The sequence below is a fragment of the Phaseolus vulgaris genome, chromosome 8 (genome assembly GCF_051622355.1).
Source record: "Phaseolus vulgaris cultivar YP4 chromosome 8, ASM5162235v1, whole genome shotgun sequence".
Lineage (NCBI taxonomy): Eukaryota > Viridiplantae > Streptophyta > Magnoliopsida > Fabales > Fabaceae > Phaseolus > Phaseolus vulgaris.
In genome coordinates, this window is record NC_143505.1 from 43447553 (window position 1) to 43474326 (window position 26774).

General features: G+C 33.2%; 1 protein-coding gene across 2 annotated transcripts; it reads left to right on the forward strand.

The window, feature by feature from the left end:
- Positions 1-764: 764 nt before the first annotated feature.
- Positions 765-5027, forward strand: LOC137826708 (SUPPRESSOR OF GAMMA RESPONSE 1). Of its 2 annotated transcripts, none has more exons than XM_068632797.2 (6): positions 765-1074; positions 2284-2416; positions 2709-2895; positions 3422-3918; positions 4192-4497; positions 4587-5027. In XM_068632797.2, exons 1-6 carry the CDS (start codon positions 1067-1069, stop codon positions 4638-4640), a joined length of 1185 nt encoding a protein of 394 aa, XP_068488898.2. In that variant the 5' UTR covers positions 765-1066; the 3' UTR covers positions 4641-5027. The 2 variants fall into 2 exon arrangements, with proteins under 2 accessions (XP_068488898.2, XP_090150752.1); XM_090294626.1 differs by lacking the exon at positions 765-1074 and adding an exon at positions 1180-1663.
- Positions 5028-26774: the final 21747 nt, after the last annotated feature.

The following is a 26774-nucleotide window of genomic DNA, read 5'->3' on the forward strand; positions in this document are numbered from 1 at the left end:
ATTTTTTTTTTATACTAAAATTAAAATACGTCATTACTTATTTTAACTGAATGCTCTGTTTACCCTTATTTTTATTTGAATATTTTTTTTAGAATGAAGTGAACAAAGTATAATTATTGGTTAAGAAAACATTAAAATTGTATGAGTGTTATAAATTTGAATTTAGAGATTTATGTTTTTATTTGTACTAATAAAATTAAAATTATTTTTGAAAAAATTAACTTTATTTAAACTTATATTTTGCAACATAACTTATTTAAATTTATTTGTTTTAAAAGGATTAATTTTATTTATAAAAATATTTATTGTGAAATTTATTTAGATTATACTTGATTAAATTTTTATTTTAAATAATTTATTTTCAATAATCTAATTAAAAAAATTCAATAATTTTTTTTAAAAAATATTCATGCAAATACAAAAAAAAAGTCCGACATTTTTTAAATAGGCTTCCATTGAGTAATAAAGTGAACAGTGAGATAAATATTCTAAATTAAAATAAATAGCAAATAATTACTATCATATCGCTTTCATTAAAACAAATAATTACTCCAATAGCACGTGAGTTTATTTATTGAATTTTTGGGTAACTATCGGTAATCATATGTGTTTTTATCATATATATATATATATATGATTAAAATGGAGAGTTCAAAATAGCATTTCTTATTAAATTAATATTTTATGAAAGCAATCTAGGTGTAACATGTTAAGCTAGAAGTCTCCTTGGGAGCGATAAATTGGAAAATAGAAGGATACTTAACAGCGGTACCATCTTTAGTAGCTTTAGCTTGATGAGCAAGGTTCGTAATTGCGTTTACTCGGTTTTCGAAGTTACTACTACGCATTCTATTTCACACCGTTGGGCCAAAATTGGGGCCCCCCAAACCACAGGCTCGTTTGCAAAACACCCAGGACGAGGCACAGGTTCGGACACCCAGACTCTTCCATACCAATTCCAACAAACCCCTTAGAGGAATTTCCCGCTCACTTACGCTGTCGCTTTCTCCTTGCCGAATACGCTGAACTTCTCTATTGAATTTGCTTTTTGTTCTTCTTCGATACAATGGCTAGGTAAGTTCAGAATCAGTGAATCCAACATTGGCAGCAAAGATTTCGTTTCTGAAGTTGGAGAGATACATTTTGTTTCAAAAGCTGCTTACTTTTTTTTTTTTTTTTCTTCTGTGGGTGTAACATGGACATGGTTGAGTTTTGAGGAAAAGGGATTTTGTGCAGTATGGGTGTGGCAGAGATACGTTTTGTTTCTAAAGCTGCTTCCTTTCTTTTTTTTTTCTTCTGTGGGTGTAACATGGATATGGTTGAGTTTTGAGGAAAAAGGGATTTTGTGCAGTATAGGGCGTGGCAGAGTTTTTGTTGTTGTGTCTTCTGGGGTGATGATGGCCAATGATGAATATGAATGCTTTTTTTTTTTTTTCATGTTTTGAAATTATTGTTTGAGGGTATTGTGATATTCCCATTTTTGTTGAGGGCGTGTGGCTTTGAGTAACAAGAGAAACACAATAGAAAATAAACTGAATGGCGCAGGGGAACTTCTTGTAACGATTTTCTTCTTAATATGGACAATGAGTGAAAGAAGTTACATCTTGAGCTTTGTTGCTGTTTTTATTGTTTTTGGCCATTCGATCCTCAAATAAGCCTTTTGGTATGACTGTTTTTTTTTCTATTGAGAATATCAAGAGTGAAATCTACATTTTGCACGTTCTATGGAATATTATGTCTGTCATGCGTCAGGGAGCAGGATTTGCATCCGATTACTAATGATTTTATTTATGTCGTTGTAGTACATAACACTACTCATCTGCACCTTGCCCTTGCATGTCTATTCTCTGTTTCCCTCATAACACTGTACCAAAGCATTGTGTTCTGTTCCCGCGATTCCCTCATATTCTGTCACTTCTTGCATGATTTTCTTTGTTTACCCATGCTTGGTATTCAGAATATGAATTTGACATTCTTAAATAACTGAGTGTTTTGTCTTTTAATGATGGAAAGAAGCTTATTCACTTTTGATAAAATAAATAACTATGAAATTCAAGTTTCATTTATCCACCAGTGCCCGAATTATGTGAGTCTCTTTTATGAAATGTTGATGTCGTAATTGCTTATGCCCTCGTAACTGATATGGTTCTTCAACAGACATTGATTTTTGTTTTCTAACAGCCGTTTTTTAACTATATCCAATTAATGTATTAAAGTTTCTTCATGATATTTTGTTGGTTATGGAGTGGTGACGTAGAATACATTTGTTAATTTTTTCTACAGGAGCTGGCTTATTGACTTTGGAGGATTTGCAAAGAAAGTGAAAAGCAATTCTCTATCTTCAGCTGATCAAATCAAGGATTGTGGGGCATATCGTGAATGTCCTAACTGTCATTATCGTATTGGAAACAGTGATGTATGTGTGTTGGAATTCAAAATTATATTCATAGCTTACTCCAATTCGCACATTCACTATTAATACAGTATTAGAAGCCATCTCTGCTCTTCATGTTACTATTGAGTTCATTATGTTTATGCTGCTATTCTGTACCCTACATTCTTTTTTGTGTCGTGGTACACAAATGTGTAATGTGCTTGTGAAAATGTTTGCATACTTTACTTCTGTAGGTGGATTAAATTCTTGAAAAAGTTTAGCACGAATTTGAATGATAGGAGATGTTTCATTAGGAATATTTCTCTGCATACAGGTTTCTGGTGAGTGGCCTGGCTTTCCTCTTGGTGTAAAGTTTGATCCTTCTGATGTAGAACTCTTAGAACATTTATCTGGAAAATGTGGTGTTGGAAACACACAGCCAGATATGTTTATCAACGAGTTCATCACAACTCTGGAAGGAGACCAAGGTATTTGCTACACTCATCCAGAAAATCTTCAAGGTGAGAATTCTCTGACCCTTTTAGCTTTCAATTCAAATATATAAACTTTTGCTCTCTTTCCATTATACTGAATTGATAAATGAACTTGTAAAATAAAGTAACCTGTCATACCAGAAAAATATCTGGAAGGAAGACTGATCAAATACTCAATTACATGTGTAAGTGACAGGAGACGCCCCTTGTGAAATGGATTATAGATAATAGCATTCAGTGACCCATTAATGTAATTAGAATTCTTTCTGCACCTTAAAGTTCATTTTTTTAAAAGGTTAAAGAAAGCAGAATATAATCCATAATGTTGAATATTTGTCAAATCTCAATTTCCCCCTTTAGATCTGATCCTAATCAAGATTCAAACCATGTTAATTGATAGCTATGTTTAATACTTCAGTGATAAGGGTTGAAGGAAGGCTACATTCTTTGATTGCCAAAAATATCAGTTACTGCTAATCATGATTATCTTTTTTATAATTTACCCCCTAAAGTTTCTGACTATCGTCAAATTATGTCTATTTTGTTTCTTCAGGTGCTAAGAAAGATGGGAGTTATTTCCATTTCTTTCACAGGACAATCAATGCTTATGCTACTGGTCAAAGAAAGCGAAGAAAGATTCATCATCAACAGGGTGTGACTGAAGAACATTGGCGTTGGCACAAGACTGGTAAGACGAAAGCTATAATAGAAAATGGAATTTGCAAAGGCTTTAAGAAAATCATGGTTCTTCATGTAAGATCTAAGAGTGGGTTCAAACCCTACAAATCCAACTGGGTAATGCACCAGTATCATCTAGGGACTGAAGAAGATGAAAAGGAAGGTGAATATGTGGTTTCTAAAATTTTTTATCAACAGCAAAAGAAGACTGAGAAAAATGAGGGCAATCCAATGGTTGAAGATCCTGACAATATAGTGTCAAGAACAGGTCCAAGGACTCCAAAACCAAACCCCCCCAATCCACCTCGTGCCGGAAACTCGGCTGATTGTGATGATTACATTGATGAAACTGTACCTCTGCCTTCTGCCCAGGTGAGTAGCTATATTTGATGCATATTAGTTAAATATGATTATTAGTTTCAGTTTATGGTCAATTATCTCTTAGAATAATCAAACGGAAAAGAGTAACCAACCATAATATTACCAATGAAACAGCCATCCCAAAAAGTTTTACGTGTCTTGATTTTCTCTGAAGTTTGTTCTAATTCTAGTGAGTAATGAGTACAGAAGTTATGCAACAGTTTTACTATTTTTTTACCATCTACCTTCTTTTGCTTACTAAAATTTACTTTTTTTACGAACTAGGATACCAAGGCAATCCTTGGAGAATCACTTGCCCCAATATCTGATAATCACGATCTAGACAGTTCTGCATGGTTAGCTGGCGAATCACAAGCTGTGGAACACATTGAATATGATGGCTTGGACGACATATTATTGTGCAAGGAAATCTTAGATTCTTCTGCTCTGTTAAATGATTCTGGATTAGACTCCAGCAATCTCTATGACTTAGCATTCTATGATAACCAAATGGCTAGAAATGATAACGAATCTTGCGGAATTTCTGTCCTGGATACGCTGGAATTAGACACTCCAGATTTTGATCTTTCTGTAAGCATCTTTTTTCCCCCTTTTGACTCCACTTTTTATTTTGCGTTCTGCAACTTTCTAAAATACTGTGGTTTTCATTTTGTGTGCAGAATTTCAATTTTTGTTCTCAAGACAGTATCCTTCAGTGGATGGGAAGGTTGTGAAGTTCTTCATTGGTACAAAATCCAGAAGTTGTTTCATTCAATTGCACCCATTTTTTTTCTTTCATCCTTCAATTGCAGTGGATTTTCTTCTTTCGGATGCTGCAAATATAGGGCATCAAGCTTAGGTTGTCATGATGTGAAGCTTTTATCCTTGTGAACTGAAACAATACTGTGCCATCGGTTACGGAACTCAAGCCACCCTTTTGTCAAATCATGTAGTTAAACTCAATCTAAGCAAGAGCTGGACTTTTGGCCTTCATGTGGGGATTATTTGTGTTAATTGGTTGAGGTGTATTTGTTTCTTCTATGGCATATTTATTTTAAACTTTTACTTTGACTCTTTATGTTAGCAATGAAAGCGATGAATACATCTTTATCTTTTAGATCCGGAATGGTGTATTCGATTGGGAACTATATAGTAGATATGAATATTTTAGCGGTTCTATTGGGAATATTGTGAACATATAATTAATGCCTACATTAATTTCCTGTATATCCACTGCAGTAAAGTGATTTCTTCTTAAACTTATTTATTGGACACCTGGTGACGTGTGCATGATTTTAATAAACTAGAATACTTATGTTAGAAAATACCAACTTTTGACATATAAGTTAGTCGTTTTCTTATTTAACAGGGAGAAAAAATGTATGAAATATATGCTGAATTCAAGAGGGGAATTGTATTACGTAAGTTTTCATGAATAAATGATTATTTTTTATTGAATTTGAAATTATCAAGCATTAAAATAAGTTTATTGAAATTTGAGATGTTGGGTAGGGGTTTTCTTCCTGCAGGTCTATATATTCTTCCTAAACCTTTGTATATTCTTTCCGTACTTTCATATTTATTTTTAAAATACTAAGGTTAATTTACTTTTAGTGAATATATTTTAAATTAAAATTCAAAAAAACTTTCTGAATTATACAATTTAAAATATTATTTTATTTTTGAATTTTAAAGACTAAAAGGTATTTTCAAATTTAAAAAATATTTTTTAAATTTTATAATTTAGAATATAAAATTATCTTCTAATTTTTACAATTTAAAATATAAAGTTATATTTTAAATTGTAAAGTTAAAAAGTATTTTTGAATATAAAAAATATATTTCAAATTCTATATTCGAAATATATTTTAAACTCTACAATTCGAAAGATAATTATAAAATTAAAAATTTATGGAAATGTAAAAAAAAAAACTATGGATATGCAGGAAGAAAACGCAATATACTATTCTATATTTTCAAGAGAAACAAATATGAAACGTGAGTGAGCAAGAATGACAAAGTAAAAGAAGAAACAAATAAGAAAAACACATGAATAAAGAACTCTTACTCCAAAAGAAATTTTATTTTCCTTATTTTATATTTCTTGGACTTAAAATTTAGGAAACACTTTTGTTGTATATTTTTTGTACAATAGTAAATTGTGGAATAGTTATCTAGTTAGTTAATTCGAACCTAATAGAGAGTTGCACTTGTAACTTCATAGGGGTAAAGAGAAGGTGAGGAAAGTGTGACCCTTGTCTCTTTAATTTTCGGTGCAAAGCTAATAGAGTTTGAATTTTGAATAAAAATCTCCCTCCATACATTTCAATTATCCTATATATAGTCATGCTTATCATTTGTTAGAAACTTTTTAACATATTAAAATTGTGACTAGATTTTAGTACTGTTGAAATTGTGACTAGATTTTAATTCTTCAGAGTGAAAAAAAAATAAAAAAATCTTGAAATCTTATCTTGATTCTTAGGAGTCAAGTAATGATTTTTTATTTGGAGTTTATCTTATAAAAGCACGGAGTCACATATTTCCTCTAATTCTCCTTCTCCTAAGTCTTTTAATTTTTCTATTTTCTTTTTGTGTTATATTTTTGCAACCTCTAAATTCCCTTTTGTCTTGTTTGTGTTCTTGTGTTCTTTCTAAACATAGATGCAAGCTTTCATACTTAGTTAATCTTATAGATAAAATTCATGTATAGTGGTGAACATAATTGATTTTCTTTGTCTTTGTTGAACTTCTTAAAAATCTCAGTCTAAATTATTAGAGAAAAATCATTAGATCTTGTGATGGAGGACCATCCTCACTCTTCCGGTCACCATACACACAACTAAGAGTAAAGGTCAATTCCAAGCTCTACATAAGACATCCTAGTCTTAGACTCTATAAAAATTGTATAAAACTGTAAACAATAGAATAAGATTCATTTTAGGCTTTGTATTTTTGGTTCATTTCTAGAATAGGATAGAAATAACCTAGACAACTCTATAAATCCTCACTTAAAACTCAAGCAAGGTTCCTAGAAGAAGTTCATGGTTACTTAAAGCTCCTTAACCCTCACCATAGTTTGTGATGCAATTCAACTTTGCATCTCATTTGTAGATTTTCTTCTTCAATTTTTTGATTTGAATATCTTCTACGGAAGATGAATGATATTGTGAAAGCATGAAGAATTATAGAAATTTTGGAAGAGATGAAAATTATGACAATGAATCTAAGTGAGTTTAGACTAACACTTAGTTTATAGAGTGAGGTTCAACCAACACTACTAGGATAACATTGAACAAGTAAAAGTGTCTCACAAATTTGACAACATTTCATTACTCAAATTAAAGTTAAAAAAAATTGTACAAGAGACTCCTATTTATAGGAGAAAGTCTCTCAAAACCTCTTAAATAAGAGTGTGAAAAATGTCACCACCTTATTGGTGCAAATTCTCTCCATTGGGAGAGTGACAAGTGGCATGCCTTCATTGGATTAAAATCCTCTCCATTGAGGAGAGGACATGTGGACCTTCATGCCTTCCTTGACCCTTCATGATTCCAGTGTATACCTTTTAATGCTAGAGAGATGATAGTATAATTGTGGTCAGATGACCCCAAGTCGTCTCCCAACGAATCCAATAGTGAAATCAATAAATTAGTGTTCAAAATCTATCTACAAACAAGAAAAGTTAGCAATACAAATAAAAATAAAAGGGAAATTGAAATAGTTGTGCAGAAAAATAAAGTAGAGATTTAAATTAGTAAAGAATGTAGGTTGACTCCCAAGTTCCTTCACCAATAAACTCCTCACAGGTTAACTAAATATTATCACCCTTCAATTTTGACATAGGGTTAAACTAAATCAAACATGGGATAATCCAATTCAACCGAATCTTATCAGCAAAACATGCGTCTACTGATGTATTCAATATCACACTTGTATCCATGCGTGTACTTAGGGGATGTTTCTCTCCTCTATCTTGAATCATGAGCCCAATAAATTAATCAGAACAATGAGAATTAACTAAGAAACAAAATTTTAGAACAGGGAAGACTTTCAATCATACGTTTAAGTACAACCTCTCATAAAAACTAGTTTTCTAGGACATCAAAAGATTAAAACAATTACCATAAAGTGACATTTTTATTGGTTAGAACTTTAGAACTTAATGGGGAATTACAATGGAATCAACCAAAAAAGGTTTTAGCTTTCCACGAGGAGGAAAAACAAGAAAAATACAAAAAAGAAATAAAACTACGTCTAGAACGTGTTTGTGACTATGAAACGCGATCCAAAAGCTCTCTTCTTTCTTCCTCTGAAGTTTATTTTATAATATTCTTTTGCTTACATAAAATCATATTCAAAATATGCCTTGTGATATTGTTTTATAATTATTAGATGTTTCCTTTCTTGTTTCAAATTATTAAACAAATATCTTCATTCCCAATCATTCTAAAATCTTATTCTTGATTCTCTTCCAAATATTTTGTTTCTAATTTTTTCTTCAGATCTGTGCATTGATTGTAATTGATTACCAAATTTCTATGAGATATACGCATAATATTTTCTTGAATAATATCTTCAAGTATATTTGCTCTATTTTTGAAGGGTTTTGCAGATGAATTTTAATTGTAGGATTTTGAGAGAATATCCCTGCAGAAGATTTGCTTTTAATTCTTTTTCTGAGATATTTACATATTTAATTCTCTAATTCTTTATCTCCTATTTTTTTTTCTGTTTTGATTAAAAAGAAGCAACTTGTGTTAAAAACAAAAAATTAATAGAAATAATAATTATGACACAAGTAAACCCAATTAGAAGAATATTAATTAAAACAAAAGATTTATTCATGATTACAGTCTAATAATTTATGATTAAAGTTATTAAGTGTGAATAAAATTATGCTCATCAAATACCCCCACACTTATCCTTTTTCACTCCTGAGCAAAACACTTTATAAACTCACAAAAAACCAAAGGAATAAAGTTGAAACCACGATTTAACCGGTTGAATAGTTTCAGCAGTTACACAACTGATTCAAAAAATAGTTTCAAAACTTCTTTGCCAGTTAAGTGACAAACAACCGATTGCCACAAAACTTTAATCGATTGTTTTTCCCTTTTCATGGAAAAAACACTTAGTTCTTTAAAATAGATTGAAACAAGCTTTCTGTAGGAATAAAAACCAATCTTACAAAGATTCTAAACCCCATAACTAAACCCAAACCTAAAACACAGCACAACTTCAGGTTCCATGAGGATTTGATACATCAAAGCTTCCCATCTTCAACAATCTTCCCCTATTTGATGGAGAAAAATCCTTGGGATGCTTTTAGGAATGTTCTTTGTTTAGAATCTGTTGAATCCTGCATTCATGGAACAAACACAGGGTAAACCAATCCAAAACAAATGTACACCATGTTAGAAAATATGACTTTAAACTAGAGGGGGGGGGGGGGGTGAATTGTTTAAAGAGGGTTTTCGCAAACTTTTCAAGACTAGAATGAATTTATCTCAGGAACCAATTGATTCAGCAATTCAGTTAGCCAAAACAGCAAGCAAAAGCTATAGTACCAGAAAAACAATCGGTTGTTTATACCAGCAAACAACAAATAAACTGAATTTAAAGAGTTAAAGATAGAGAGATTGTACACAGTTGTTTATACTGGTTCACTCCAAACCAGAGCTACATCCAGTCTTCTCAGAAACCCTGAGGATATCCACTAAGCAATCACCACTTGATCACTTACACAACAACCAATAGAATGATCTTGAACACCTCAAGAAACACACTCTCCTTGGCCAACACTAAGATTGCTGATCTTGAACACCTCAAGAACACACAACCAATCTCAGCAAACACAAAAACGAATTGTTCAACAGAGTACAAGGATTACACTTGTTACAGAAGATAATCTGAAATCAATACAAGCAGAATCCTATTCCAACACTTTGATTAACCACAAACTCTTAGCAATCTCAGCACTTTGAAAAACTCTTTTGAAAAACTTTGTCAAAAATTCTTAATTGTCAAATCTGTTTTTCTGAATTTATTCAAAGATGTAGTTTGTTATCAAATCTTAACAAACTCTTAAATTGCATTAAAAGATTGGTCAAAGCATTTAATGACTGGAGCGTAAGCAGTTAAAACATTTAAAGCTCAGTCAACAAGAAAACAATTTTTCTGTTATGGTCCCAAAACAAACAATCGGTTGTTTCCTCGAATCAATCGGTTGTTTTGGTACTTAACAGTTCAACCATTCAAAACAGTTTTCAATCTTTCTCTCAAAACACCTAAGTATAAACAATCGGTTGTTTCGACAAAACAATCGGTTGTTTTAACTTAGTTTGAAAACATTTTACTTTCACAAAGATTGAGAATGCTAATGCTTTAGATTTAATCACAGGGTGGATTACAACATATAAACTACCCCAGAACAAAGCTTAAACCAGCACAATCAAGCATAGCAGAGGCTTCAACATCCTTCAAAGGATTTGGATTCTTCAAAACATGAACACCACTTGGTTCAACACACCATACACTAGTTCTCACTAGGTGATTTCCAGAAGGAACATCAGCCACAATCAGATGAGAAACCAGCAATTATACAAGAATGCATAAGAAAAGTCGGTTATTTCGCAGAGATAATCGGTTAAAATTTTGTAAACCAGACATAACAGTAGTTTTAAAACACCAAATTTAAAGTAGTTAACACAGTCAATAATAGCAATGTTCAAAAACAGTTAAAACACAATTAAGAACATTACAACTCCCAACAATACTTCTCGCCCTATTTATCTCATAAAAAAGACAAAAGATAGGATTAAAAACAACTTAAAATAAAACCAAATGTTTAAGATAATAAACCAGAAATTTAAAATGAAGGATTGTTCTCCCTTTCAAATTGTAGTTCCAAAATTTGTCTCTGGACTTCTTCAATTTGTTCATCCAAAGTTGAAAAGCGTGTATCCATGTTGTTGAGCCTTGACTCGCACATCTCGTGTAGGTTCCTCTAATTGTCAGCAAATGTGTCCATTCTATTGATCATTAGCCTTTCAAATGATGACATGCATCCTTTCATCCATATTGATGTCATGATGTTCACCTTCTTGAGTTTCAGCAGCAGGTTCATCTTGCATTGCTGCCTCTTCAGGTTCATCATCTTCATTAGTTCCACTTGGGCCAGCTTGATCACCATCCTTGCTTACCCATCTTCCACCAATCTTAGTAAATCCCATCTTACTTAGGGATCCACTATTGATCTCACTAGAGGGCTTGATTACTTCTGCTAACTCCCCTTCTATATCCACTTCAAAATAATGAAGGAACTTAGAAATCAAAATGGCATATGGATAATGAAAGTCACATAACCTCATAACTTTTTTGCATGTGCTCTTTGATTGTGTGAATCCAGTTGATCTTCACTTTGTTCATGATACAGTAGATCAAGAGAAGATCTTCTTCAGAAAGATTTGAATGGTTGCTCCCCCTAGGTGTGAGAATCCATGAAACTATGAAAGCCACAAGCCTTTCATCAAGCTTCAACCCACCAACTGAAAAATTCCTCACTTTGGAGTGGGGATTGTTAAGACAACCTTTGTAAAACTGGATTTTGTTGAAATCTTCCACTACTCCAAGGTTTCCCCTATTGATTCTCAGTACAGAAGATTTAAGGCCAGTCACAGCAGACCATACATCACTTGTGATGAGCATATCTACACATTTGACATGTGAAACAACTGAGTCACCATAAAAAAAAGGTTAGTGTAAAATACCTTTACAAGATCAGGATATATGTTCCCTGTAAGTTCTAGAAATCTCTTCAACTTTTGTTCCTTGAGAAAGCTCCTCACAAAATCTAGCTTCTGCTGTTTCATCCATGTGAAGGAAACAACCTTTGGTGTATTCACATTCTTCTACTTGTCTCAAGTAGATACTTGTTGATGAGATTGGTATCACCTGCAAACCATCCTTCAAGCTTTCCAGAGCTTTTAACACCCCTTGATTTCATCCTTTTTGCAAAGGGAGGAGTGCCAACCATTGCTTGATTCAAGACAAGGTTTTTCAGTCATTGCAGAAATAAAACTTAAAACAGAGAAGAGAGAAAAACAGTTTGTATGTGTGAGAAATAGCAACACATTGCATTGTCTTATATTAGCTAAACTTCATGGTCAAAGATGGCACAAATAGAGATGTTTTCAAACTAAAAAACGAATCAAATCTGAACAATAAAGCTGACATAGTCATTCAAACCAGAAAGGTACAAATTCACATGTGATTTTGACCAAGCATTAAAGACAATTTTGATTTTCAAGATATGAAGGGATCTGATCTATTAAAAGCAGATGCAACAAAGTTAAATCGTATACAACCATTCAATTAATACACTTTTGACCATACACATAAGGTTCAACAGAATTACAAACCAGAATTTAAAATTCAAACACAAATTTGCCCAGAGTTTGTCAGATAGAAAATAATCGGTTGTTTCGAGGAAACAATCGGTTGAATTTCTGTTCTGAGGAAATTTTTTTCAAAAACCTATGTTGCATACAATTATTATTGCTTACCATGTTTGCAAGATATTAAAAGTAGAGGAACAAATAAAGCACACAGTAATTACACATTGAAACACAGAGTAAAATACTTAATTGAATTTAAGCAACAATTGTTCTCAACAAAGAATGAGAATTTTATTCTCAGATTTTAGATTCCTAAATACAGAAAGTTCAAAAGATCAACACTAGACTTTGGCATGTTGGCATGTACAGAAATCCAGTCCTTGTAGAACCTTTCAAAAAACAGAAATATGCAAAACAGAACTTTGTCAAATTTCAAGATTTGATCCCTTGAAGAATTTGGGACCTTCAGTGTTGGATTTATCTTTTGAACTAGCAATACATCTGGGAATCCACTTATAGATACATTTAGGTATAAAAGATTTATGAAACCTGCAGTACCTGACAAAATGGTCTTTCTTCATGCAATAAAAGCATGTAACAACCGGTTGAAACTATTTTTTAACCGATTGTTTTTCTGGAATACTTGAAAAAGGTTTTGTAATTTTATTTTCTTTGCTTTGAGGGTAAAACCCCAAACCTGCTTTTCCAAAAACATATTTCTGAGATGCTAAAACATCTTCGAAATTGGACTTTCCAGTTGTAAGCTTGTCCAAGGTTTTCAAAAGATAGCAAATCTTCTTTTCAAGAAGTTCACAATTTTTACAAGATTTTATCTCACAACTGCGAGAAGAATTTTTGTAAATTAAATCCAGATTTTCAAAATCTTGTTTTGTTTTGCTTAGCTCTTCCTCTAGATCCTTAACCCTATTTTCCAACCAGTTATTTAATCCTTTCAACCGGTTGAGAGAAAGTGCCAATCGGTTGGCTTCATCATGAGTTTCAAAAAAACATTAAGCAATTGATCATATGTGGTACCTTTACTTGATGCAGTAGAATCCATGATACTTGTTACTGATGTTAGAAGGCAAAGATTAGCTTCCGCATCATCTGAAGAACTTGAGGATGAGACATCATTGTCATCCCATGCTGTATATGCTTTCTTAGCTTTTCCCTTTTTCTCCTTTTTGAAGTCTTCCTTTTCTTTGACTTCAATGTTTTGACATTCAGCCTTGATATGACCCTGTTCACCACAACCATATCAAGTGTACTTATTAGAATTGAATTCATTAGGTTTCTTTGAATCATACCTTTTAGAAGCTTGTCTTTTTCTCAAGAATTTGCTGAATTTTCTTGATAACAGACTTATGTTCTCTTCTTCACTTTCACTGGAATCTAGTTGTAGCTTACTAGCTTTAAGTGTTATACTCTTGTTATGCTTGTCTTCACTTTCTTGGACAGTAAGCCTTTGGATATCAATTTCGTGCTCTCTAAGTTTACTGAAAAGAGATGCCACAGTCATTGAGGTGAGATCCTTTAATTCAGAGATGGCAGTGACCTTTGACTGCCATGTTCTATCAAGACACTTCAGTACCTTGATGTTAAGTTCTTCTTCATCAAACTTCTTACCAGGACTCATAAGATGATTCACAATATGAGAAAACCTCTTCTGCACATCACAGATGGATTCTCCCTTTTACATTTGGAAGAGTTCATACTCTTGAATCCGAGCATGCTTCCTAGCTCTCTTCACATCAGTTCATATTTCTTTAACAGAGCTGCATTGTGAAACCCTAAAAAACTCATCACAGCTTAGAGCAGATGTTATAATATTTTGGCTATCCAATCAAATTTGACTTTCTTACTTTCTGCCTCAGTCCGCTCGGATGAAGGTTTATCAACTAAAGCATCATCTTTCTTAACTTGAGGTACAAAAGGACCATTTTCAATTGACTCCCAAATACCCTTATCAGTTGAGTGTATAAAAATTTTCATCCTCACTTTCCAAAATTGGTAATTAACCCCACAAAACAGTGGTGGCTTGTTTATTGAAGCACCTTCCCCAAAAGGCATTTTATCAGCCATAAAAAAAGATTTTCAGTAAATAGAAAAAAAAACTTGAGTAACTTTCAAGAACCTAGCTCTTGATGTCAATTGTTAGAATTGATGGCTTAAACAAGAGAAGGGGTGAATTGTTTTTAAAAGATTTTAGCAATTACTTTCCTTTAGAATGAATGTTTAACAATCTGTTGGGTCTATTAGTGTCTAAGTTTAAGAGGGGAGGGGTGAATTGAGCTTATAAAATTTTCGCAAGAACACACAATTTTTCAGTATTCCAGAGGTAAAAAGAACAGATTGTTTTTACATGAAACAGATTGATTCTTCAGAGCAGTCTTGGCACAATTTGAATTTTGTTCAATGTAAAATTGTGTTCAACAAGAAATATAACAGAACCAGATCAGCTTAATATTGTGAGGATGAAGGATACAACTATGCTTAGAAATCAATCAAAAGCTACACAACACAAGATTTCAAGAAGTATGATCCTTTCTCAGGTTTTAATGAATGATCAGTTTGTTCACAATTCACTTAAACCATTATATGCAGCAACCTTGTTTATGATCAGAAAACTTCAACAAATCAGGAAGAACAGTTTTCACTTAACCCAGAATTAACAGATTCAATTTAAAAAGAACAGATTTAGTTCTTGACAGAATTAAGCAAAAACCAGAAAAGAGTGCAGGGATGAGAATACAAGATACACACGTTTTTATACTGGTTCACTCATACAGAGCTACATCCAGTCTCACCTTACCCCAAGGTGGAATTCACTAAAAACAGTACCAATCACTTACAAAACCAGCAGTTCTTGAACACTACAAGAACAACACACACAATGCTGAAAAACCCTATTTCAGCACACCTTGCACTCCAAGAAACCCTATCAAGGAGTGACTAACACTTACACCTTTACAAAACAGAATAAAGGAAAGATTACACCTGAAAAGAAGATGCAAGAACTCAAAACCAGTAGTTCAATTTGCTGCAGAACTGCACCAGCACCTTCCCCAAGATTCAAGGTTTCCTAGAACAAGCACACTTGAAAATCTCTTTGGAAAACCTTTCAAAAACTCTTTCAATCCTTCTTCTCACATGGAAATTATTTGATCTTTGTCAAAAGCGTAATTCCTCAGCACTAAATCATGTGAGATAGACTTTTCTTTATATAGAAAACAGTTTCTAACTTCTTTTCAAAAAACAGTTGAAAAGCAGTTAAGAAAACAACAGATTCATTTTTGAACTTAACAGATTTATTTTGTGAAAACTGCCAACTCAGCTTAACAGAAATAACTGTCTGAGTGGTACCTTTGGTGCCCTAACTAACTTGTGAAAAACCTTTCAGCACACCAAGGAATAAACCTGTTCTTTCACAGTAAAACAGATTAAAGTATAACACACAAGCCAGCTCATCTTAACTGAAATAACGAACTGAGCTTTCCCTTGGTGCCTTAACAGAAATTTAGAAAAGCCTTTTAACAGAGAAGAAATAAACAGATTCTTTCTCCATAAAACAGATTTATTTGTGTACTGTTTTAAAACTGTTAAAACCATTTTAAAAAGCTTTTCAAAAACCATTTAACGAAAGCCTTTTTAACAGAGAAGAAATAAACAGATTCTTTCTCCATAAAACAGATTTATTTGTGTACTGTTTTAAAACTGTTAAAAACATTTTAAAAGACTTTTCAAAAACCATTTAACCACATCATGTGCTTGATCTAGACTTGGTTAGGCATCTAGGATAGGTTACACAGCAAAAGGCAATCATACACACTTACAAGCCTAATTACAAATGAATCTAAAAACCTATTACAATCTTCAAAGCACTTAAGCCATTTTCTTCATCAAACACACATCAAGCCTTGGTAGGGAAGAAGCTTCTTCCAGCTTCAACACAATCAACTCAGATAAGCATTCAAGAAAGTCAATCAAACAGTCTAACAGAAAGAGATATCAGAATTTCAATCGGTTAAAACACGATTTAATCGGTTGTTTATGGCAGCGAAAATATCAAATAGTTAAAGAGCTGAGAGAGAGAGATATACACACAAGGTTTATACTGGTTCACTCAATCCCTGAGCTACATCTAGTCCTTCAATCAAACCACTGAGTATTCCACTATGTAACCAAACACATATTACAAACACCCATAAAGAGGTGATACTGAAACCACAAGACCTACTCACCCTTTTTACACACAACACACACCTCAAGCCAGAATCACACTGACTTTACAGGATTTTACAAAACACGTTTACAGAATGTAATATGAACAATTACAAGAATCTAAGACAGGGTAGAAAACACCTGGAATAACAGCAAACCAGAAGCCCTATGATCAGTTCTTGAATCACAACAAAGCTCAAAAGCAATCTTGCTAAACTTGAAAAACTCCTTTTCTCAAACAGATTGTAATCTCTCTTTTAGATCTCAAATCAGAGTGTAAAACTTCTATATTTCTCTCGTGTGAAACTTTTGAAAGAAGGCTATATTTATATCCTTTGAAAAACGACCGTTTAAGGCAGATTTGAACAACTGAATAAGTTAAAACAGGTTTTCAAAAAACTGTTATAAAAACTTACTTTTAATCAGTTGAAACCACGATTTAACAGGTTGAATAGTTTCAGCAGTTACACAACTGATTCAAAAAACAGTTTCAAAACTTCTTTGCTAGCTAAGTGACAAACAACCGATTGTATCGAAACTTTAATCGGTTGTTTTCCCCTTTGCATGAAAAAAAAATACTTAGTTCTTTAAAACAAATTGAAACAAACTTTTTGTAGGAATAAAGACTGATCTTACATAGATTCTAAACCCCATAACTAAACCCAAACCTAAAACACAACACAACTTCAGGTTCCATGAGGATTTGATACATAATTGATATGATTCCAATAACATGATAGAGATATAATATGGACATGTTATGGATTCAACAAGAGTTGGAATATGATTATACACTTTCTAAGAATTGGATCAATGTCTTTATCATTCAAGAACTCACCAAATCACAAGTAACCAAGCCAAACTCATATAGAAACCCATAAAATGGCAAATGAACCGATTAAAACAAGCTAGAATTCAAATGAACCGATTAAAACACAAGGAAACTCAAATGAACCGATTAAAACACAAGGAAACTCAACTACAAACACAAGAACAACAAGCTAGAGAAAACTACCGAAAAAAAATGCAAAAGAAGCAAGTTCTACCGATTGAAATGACTAGAAACATCAAAGACATGTTTTAGAGTTTATTTTGGAATGGAAATGGATGAAGAAGATGAAATGAACTAGGAAACTTATGTGGTTGTAGCTCTTGGAGATGTGCACGCCACTTGAAGGATGATAGGCTTCAAGATGAGTGTAGTTGCCGCCACTTGAGAGTCCAAGAATGCACTCAAGATAAGACTAGAAGAGAAGAGGACACAAGTCTCTCTCAATTCACTCACCAATTTAGGAGAGGTTCTTTACTCAAAATATCAATTCTATTATTTCAAGTACTCAAGCCCTCCTTTTACAGGAGCAAGGACCGGTCATGAATTACAAAGAAGCTTACAAGAGAAGCTTTCCAAGGTTGCCTATAACTCTTCCACTTCTAGCACCTAAAATGGAGAGTGAAGGGGCACCTTCTAGACTCTTCCTAAAGTTAATGCCTATAGATGCTTTACGCAAGAGGTATCTTTAGGTTTCCCTCTTTAGCACTTTCCTAAACACTACTCTATGTATTTTAAAATTTATACAAAAGAAACTATAAAGAGAGATATTAATTGGAGCCCATTCTTGAATGCTTGTAGTCTTCTTGTTGTCTTTTAGGCTTGGTCCTCTCTTTATTTAATTCTTCTTTAATTTTTGAGAAGACTAGAAGGAAGAACTTTAAATGTTTGGGTGGATGGCCTCTTCCTTCATTAGTGAAATCCTCTCTTTCTTGATCTCTATCATGCTCCCCGAGTTGGAGAGAATTCGTCCACGAATTCTGAATCCCTGCAAATAACAAAGTCAGTTTACTATCAAATTTAATAGTTGAATAAGAGAAAGACAAACATGACTTAGAATGTGTAAGCTGTGGGAGTTCAGAAAAGGATGTCCTATAGACAGACCAAGTTGGAAAAAATTGTTTGGGAATGATGATATTTTTTGGAAAAAGTCCTCTTAAATGGTGAAACCATTAGGAGGTAAGAAAAAATCACCCCTAACATGTTTTAACCAAGTTGGTGTTGAAATAGGAACCTTGGGTAATGAAAAAGATAAAGAAGAAGAAGACCTTTGAGGTTCAACTTGAGGTATAGCACGAGTCAACATGATTGATTTAGTGGATAAAGTGATGTGACTCGGTTTAGTACTTACTTCTTTTTCTTTCTCATTTTCTCTTTTAGTTTTCATTTTTATTTGGTCCTCATGAACCTCTTTGGGTGAGAGGGGTTTTAAGATAACCTTGCACCCATTGAAGGAAAAAGACATTGTATTGGATAGGCCATCATGTAAAACATGTCTATCATATTGCCAAGGCCTTCCTAAAAGAAGATGAGTTGCTTCCATGGGCACAACATCACATAAAACCTCATCTTTATACTTTCTTATTGCAAAGTTAATGATGAATTGTTTATTAACCATGATTTCACCTTCGGTACTAAGCCATTGCAATTTATAAGGCTTGGTATGAGAGATAGTGGGTAAGGCTAACTTCTCCACAACTCTTGTACTAGCCACATTCGTGCAACTACCCCCATCAATAATCAAGGAACATAACTTGTTGGTGATAAAACAGCGGGTGTGAAAAATATTTTTTCTTTGGGTATCATCCAAAGATTTTGGAATTGTCCCCAACATTCGCCTTATCATCAATAAGTCACCTTCACAAGGACTTTCGCTCTCAATCTCACTTGATGGCTTAGAAGGTGAAGAATGCCTAGATTTATCGGAATCATGCTCACTAACTACTACCCCATTATGCACAAACATATTCCTTTTAGAAGGGCAATTAGAAGTTGTGACCATATCCCAAACATTTAAAACATTTTTTACTAGATGATTTGATTGGTGATATATGAGTAGAAGTAGAAGGCTTAGACTCCTTAGGGTTGAAAGAAGACTCTTTAGAAGGAAGGTTTGAAAAATTTTTTTTTTATTTTCCAAGAGTTGTTGTAGTAACCATCATTGGGAGAATTTTTGAAAGCATTTTTCTTTGTAAGTTGGGATTCAACCTTCATTGCAATGTGAACCAAAGATCCCAAAGATGAATACTCTTGAAGTTCAACAACATCTTGAATATCCCTTCTTAGGCCACTCACAAACCTAGCTATCATAGCTTCCTCACTCTCTTTCATGTTTACTTTAAGTAAAAGCGTTTCTAACTCCTTAAAATAAGCATCCACAGTTAGCGTGCCTTGTTGAAACCGTTGGAGCTTCAACATTAGGTCTTTCCTAAAGTGTGGTGGCACGAATCTCAGGTGCATACACTCTTTCAAATCGTTCCAAGAGACCACGGGAGGTCTCTTGTTATAGCCAATGATGGAAGAGGCCCCAACACCAACCCTTTGAGAGGCCACCAAAATGCTACATTGAGGCAACCACTAGAGTCATAGTCAAAAAGGGGTCAAGAGGACACATTTTACATGTCATAGACTCTAGTGTGTCATAGTTTTTCTTATTTTTTAGTCAAAGTAGCATAGTTTAAATATTTTTGTAAATGTGTTGAAACATGCAAAGTGGTACCTAAAATGCTAACCTAAGTTTAATTAGAGTTTCCTACTCCTAATTAAACTTAGGTCCAACCCACTATTAGCCTAAGTGGAGCATAAGGTTCTAGAACTCCTAACACATGGAAGAATTCTAGAACCTACCTCACATGTGCTGAATTTTGGAAGCCACCATCCCATGTGCCATGTCCTCCATGTGCTTCCATGTGCTCACACTTGCATGTAATTTGGCTAGCATTTCATTTGTATTTGGCTCTTCAAATTCCAGCCCTCCAATCCTATATAAGGAGGTGCTTGTCTCTCATTTTGGTAAGATTGAATAGAGTATTGTTATGCTGTCAATTTTGTGCCATACACTACTCCTTTGCCTAAATTTAGGTCTTAATCTTCAATTCTTTCACCTACCAAAGGGGGCTGGCCGAACCTCCCTCAATTTACCTAGTCTCATGCACCTCCAAGGCAACCACACCTCCTAGGAGGGCCTTGATCCATCAACAAACCACTAAGCTTTCGCAAACCACCCAAAAACCACAAAAGAGAAGAGCTCAATGCCATCAGCCAATGTCCATTACAATACTATGCCACCAGTTCATGGCATAATCTATGAATTCTAAAGAGGTTACTTTCACCTTTTTGGTCTTCATGGACCTCATAGGCTTTAAAATTTTGTTCACATTTAGCCTCCCAATCTAAACACATATTAGGATCACTATCACCACTAAAGCTAAGTACTTTTACAAAAGAAAGTTGAGGCTTTGCTTCTTGGTGATGTCTTTGTTCACGGTGATGGCTTTCTCCATGAGAATGATGGTGATGCCTCCTTCTTCTATAATCTTCTCCATGGCCATGACCATTGGAAGAATCTTTGGAAGAATGCCTAGGAGAATGATGTCTTCCATGAATGGAATGTGAAGATCTTTCTTGCTTCAATTCAACTTTTGCTAATCTTTCTTCCAACCTTTGCATAACATCATCTTTGATAGCCAATCTTTCTTCTAACTTTTGCATAGCTTCATCTTTGAGAGCAAGGGCTCGTTTTGCTTCTTTTAACTCATTAAGAACATAAGCTTTATGAGTAGAATGTGTTTTGGAAGATTCAGCACTTGAATATGTATCCATTGGACAAAGAAAACAGCAAACACAATAGCAAACAATATTAAGAAAAAAAAACAAAGTTAGCAAATGGAACAATTATAGGGATGTACTGAAAATTAAAAGTCACTCAAGTCACACCAAGAAATAATACTTCCCTCAACCAATCTGCTCTTGAGGTCTTGTAACTCTCAAATGAAATATGTCAAAGCAAAAACACTATTTCTCAAAGCCAAAACACCACAAAACTTAAAGAACAATAAAATACAATCAAGAAAAGGTGTAAACAAGAAAGGCTATATCAAAAGGAATACAAGATATATGACAAACTCAAAGAATATTGAAGAAAAGACAAGCGATAAATAATAAGGTACTTAATTAAAGGATGACACACAAAAGAAACCTAAAGAAAAGCACTAGAATAGATGAAGAAAACAAAAACAGAACTACTGGAATTTTTTTTTATAAACTGTGCGGGACTTTACAGATTTATCTGGAACTGTATAATGCAAACTGGATTATGAAATTTAAACCACAGAAAGTTCAAGATCTTATCTCAACAATGTCACTGGAATTACACAAAAACAGTAAGCCAATTAATTGTGATAAATTTTGCAAAATTACTGCCAGATTACCGTATTTTTTTCGCCAGAATTACACACTGGACGTATTTCATTTATCATTTTTTTGTACTTGGAATTTTGATGTACTTCTTTTTTATACTTTTTTATAACACTTTCAAGAACTCAAATCCAGAATTTCAGAAATTTTCAGTAATCAAAGAAATTGCAATAAATCGAAACAGTCAACACGTTTTCAAGAAAACAGAGGAAACCTAACTGGAATGAAAAACAGAATTAAGAATTTCAAAAGACATAATAGAAGTGATGTTTAAGAACTTGTATAGGTCTATTACACAAGTATAAACTCAAAACTAAAAAGAAAAAGCACCAAAGGATCAAGAAAACAAACACATAAAACTATACTCAAAACAAAATCAAGAAACAAAAATTATCAAGAAAAGGACTACATAGAATTGATAACAATTTTGGAGAAACATGACTTTGACAAAACTTATAAGGATTCAAAAATCAAAATGACACAAACACAATGTAATAAGAACAAGAAAACACCAAGAAAACTCAAAAATAAACCTAAAACAGAAAGGTAACAACAAGAATGTAAAGTTCTTGAATTAAAAGTGACAAAACAACTCAAACACAAACAAGAACAAACCTAAGACTCATGATACCACATGATATGATTCCAATAACATGATAGAGATATAATATGGACATGTTATGGATTCAACAAGAGTTGGAATATGATTAGACACTTTCTAAGAATTGGATCAATGTCTTTATCATTCAAGAACTCACCAAATCACAAGTAACCAAGCCAAACTCATATAGAAACCCATAAAATGGCAAATGAACCGATTAAAACAAGCTAGAATGCAAATGAACCGATTAAAACACAAGGAAACTCAAATGAACCGATTAAAACACAAGGAAACTCTGCTACAAACACAATAACAGCAAGCTAGAGAAAACTACCGAACAAAAACACAAAAGAAGCAAGTTCTACCGATTGAAATGACTAGAAACATCAAAGACATGTTTTAGAGTTTATTTTGGAATGAAAATGGATGAAGAAGATGAAAAGAACTAGGAAACTTATGTGATTGTAGCTCTTGGAGATGTGCACGCCACTTGAAGGATGATAGACTTCAAGATGAGTGTAGTTGCCGCCACTTGAGAGTCCAAGAATGCACTCAAGATAAGACTAGAAGAGAAGAAGACACAAGTCTCTCTCAATTCACTCACCAATTTGGGAGAGGTTCTTTACTCAAAATATCAATTATATTATTTCAAAGGACTCAAGTCCTCCTTTTATAGGAGAAAGGACCGGTCATGAATTACAAAGAAGCTTACAAGAGAAGCTTTCCAAGGTTGCCTATAACTCTTCCACTTCTGGCGCCTAAAATGGAGAGTGAAGGGGCACCTTCTAGACTCTTCCTAAAGCTAACGCCTATAGATGCTTTACACAAGAGGTATCTTTAGGTTTCCCTCTTTAGCAACTTCCTAAACACTACTCTATGTATTTTAAAATTTATACAAAAGAAACTATAAAGAGAGATATTAATTGGAGCCCATTCTTGAATGCTTGTAGTCTTCTTGTTGGCTTTTAGGCTTGGTCCTCTCTTTATTTAATTCTTCTTTAATTTTTGAGAAGACTAGAAGGAAGAACTTTAAATGTTTGGGTGGATGGCTTATTCCTTCATTAGTGAAATCCTCTCTTTCTTGATCTCCATCAATAATGCTTCCCATCTTCAACAACCCCCTGCAAGCATAATTGAGAAAGAATCCTTAAAGGGGTATTACAATACTTTGAACTCTTCTTTTCAATTATATAATGCTCATTTTTCTTCACAAAAATCTAAAAAAAAAACACTTTTGGGATGTTGTTCCCTAGCTTGGGCAATAAGCAACACAAAGTGAACACAAATATTTTTTAAAAAGGCCCTATGTTTTTCTTTCAAAATTTTTATAAAAATAAAAGGGCCTAGTTAGGAAGTTGTGGGCCTTGTATTTTGGGTCAAAGTAGAGAAGGATGTAAATAGAAAAGAAAGTAAAGTGTAAGTAAAAGAGGGGTGCAAACAGAAATGTAGGCAAGGAAGGCATGAGGATCCACAAGTCCTCTCTTCAATGGAGATGACTTTACCCCAATTAAGTCATGCCACTTGTCACTCTCCGAATGGAGATGATTTTCACCAATAAGGTGGTGACACTTGTCACACTCTCATTTGAGAGGTTTTTGTTGGGTTTAATAGTGTCTAAGTTCAAGAGGGGTGGGGGGTGAATTGAGCTTAAAAAAATTTCACACAAATTCAGTCTTTTTACAAAACATAGGAAAAGAATCGATTTATTTTGAAAAGAACAAATTTATTTTTCTGCTTACTTTAACAAAACAACATTTAAGTTATATGATTTCCAGATATTGAGAGAATTGATCAGCAAGCAAAGTTTCACATTAATATGTGCACAAAAGAAAATCAGAGGGTTGAGTCAAGATACAATCCTTGAATATAAAACCACACACTTAACTGAATTGTGCCAATTGACAAACTTGATTTTCGCAAAACAATGTACTTCAATTATCACCAAATTAGACACTCAGATTTCAACAAGTTATTCAGAACAGATTCAATTTTAATTGAACAGGTTTATTTTCTGTCAGATCAACATACGAAACAGTAAATGAGTGCAAATATTAAGAGAGATTGAACACCACAGGATTATACTGGTTCACTCAAATGAGCTACATCTAGTCTCACCTTTCCCAAGGTGAAATCCACTAAAAACAGTATCAAACAATTACACAACCTAATGTTCTTGAACCCTACAAGAACAAGGCACACCTAGCTGAAAAACCCTATTTCAGCACAACCAACTCTTCAAGAAACCCTATCAAGAAGAGTCTTACAACCACAATTACAAAGAAAAGAATGATGAAATTGAATACTCCTGGAAGGAGAATGCAGAATACAGAAACGATTTGTAGAACAACTTGCAAAACCAATGACAACACCTCCTACTAAACTTAAGTCTCTTAAGAACAAGCACACATTTTTCTTTTGAAAAACTCTTCCAAGAACATGTGTAAATTCATTTTTGAATTCCCTGAAAACTCTTAATCTTTGTTTCAAACTCGTTTTCTCAGCATATTTTCAAAAAACTGTTATAAAAAGAACATATTGAAATTATAATGAATAAATTTATTTTAAAAAAGACAAAGAGAGATTATAAACTGTTGCAACTCAGTCGTTTTGATAACATAAAAGGTTGAGCCAAGTTATTTGGTGCATAAAACAAAGTTATAAAAACTTTTAAAAAACAAGGCACCAATTAAAAAAGAATTTATTCATTTGAGAAACAACAGATTCATTTTCTGTGCAGTAAAGCATATTTTGGGAAAAACACATGAGAAAAACATTTAGAAAATGTTGTGCTTGATCTTATCACCTTGATAAGGGTTAAGAGGTGGGTCACGATGCAAAAAGCTCACTTTAAACACACTTTAACCTATATACAAGACTACCCAAGTACAATTATAATCTTCAAAGAAAGACACGCACTTTGCTACATAAAACACATTGACTTGAAGGAGTCACATCCATCTTTAACAGTTTTGAGAGACTTGTTTCTATAAATAAGAGTCTCTTGTATATGTTTTTTAACTTTGATTTTAGTAATGAAATCTTGTCCAATTTGTGAGACACTTTTACTTGTTCAAAGTTCTCTGTAGAGTAGTCTTTTTGCTAGACAATTTTATAGACTCCTCCTACTAGTGTTGACCCAAACTCACTCTAGAAACTAAGTGTTGGCCTAACCTCACTTATACTCATTGACATAATTTTTAATCTCTTCCAAATTTCTACAATTCTTCATGCTTCCGCAATATCATTCATCAACCGTAAAATAAATTCAAATAAAAACAATGAAGAAGAAGATCTACAAATGAAGATGCAAGCTAGGATTGCATCATTGTAAATCCTTCACATTGTGAAGCATACCCTGCGAGCTTTCATTGTTCTCTTTGAACAAGAATTTTTCTCATTGTAATTAAGAGGTTTTGATCTTAGTGTAGATTAGGACATCGTGCTTGTAGAGGTTAGAATACTTGATGAACCTATAGAGGTTGAAAATACTATGTGAACCTGAAGAGGTGTAACAATACTTGTGTACCTAAAGAGGTGTAAGAATACTTGTGTACCTGAAGATATGGAGAATACTTAGTGAAAGACTCTTAAGTGGATTGCTTAAGGGGACTGGACGTAGCCTTGGTTGTGGGGCGAACTAGTATAAATATGTGTTTACTTCTCTATACCTCATCTTTCTATTTTGTTAATTGCTACTTTATTTTAATTTGTGAATTGAGTTCAAGCTTCATTCACCCCCCTCCTGGAGCCAATTGCACCTTTAGTTTTGATGATGATGTTGGAAGAGGAAGATGAAGATCCTAAAGATGTTTTGAGAGTTTTTAGTTTTTATTGTATGTTGTTGAGTCTTTCACACAAGGTAATTACAAGATTTTTTATTTACACACAACCTATACTAAAATCAATTAAAATGATTTATTGTGAAGTTAAAAAAGTGAGAAAAAAGTTTTATGACCTTGTTAATTGATTAAAATTTTAAATAATCATTTAAACTTTTCATGAGAGATTTCATAATAGGATATACTATAGTTTTGTTAACTGATCAATCCAAAAGTAGATTTAAGTGTATTCAATATTTTAAGAACTTATTTGATTAAAATATTTTGTAATCAAATATTTTCTTTTTCTGAATTAAATGTAAAGCAAAACTAATCTATTAACACGTATTATAATCGTTTAAAACAAAAAAAAAACGTATCTATTTTTCAAATTTCAATAAGAATAATTGATTAAATACTTTTGAATCATTTCTAAAATAAAATAGCATTTTCTGAACTCTAAAAAGAAAGGCTTGGTCTCACTTTTTTATATGACTAATAGTGCTATAAAACACAAGTTCTTTTGAGATCACTTGACTTATTTTTATTTGCTAAGAGTGCTTTTCTACTTTTTTAGAATAAAA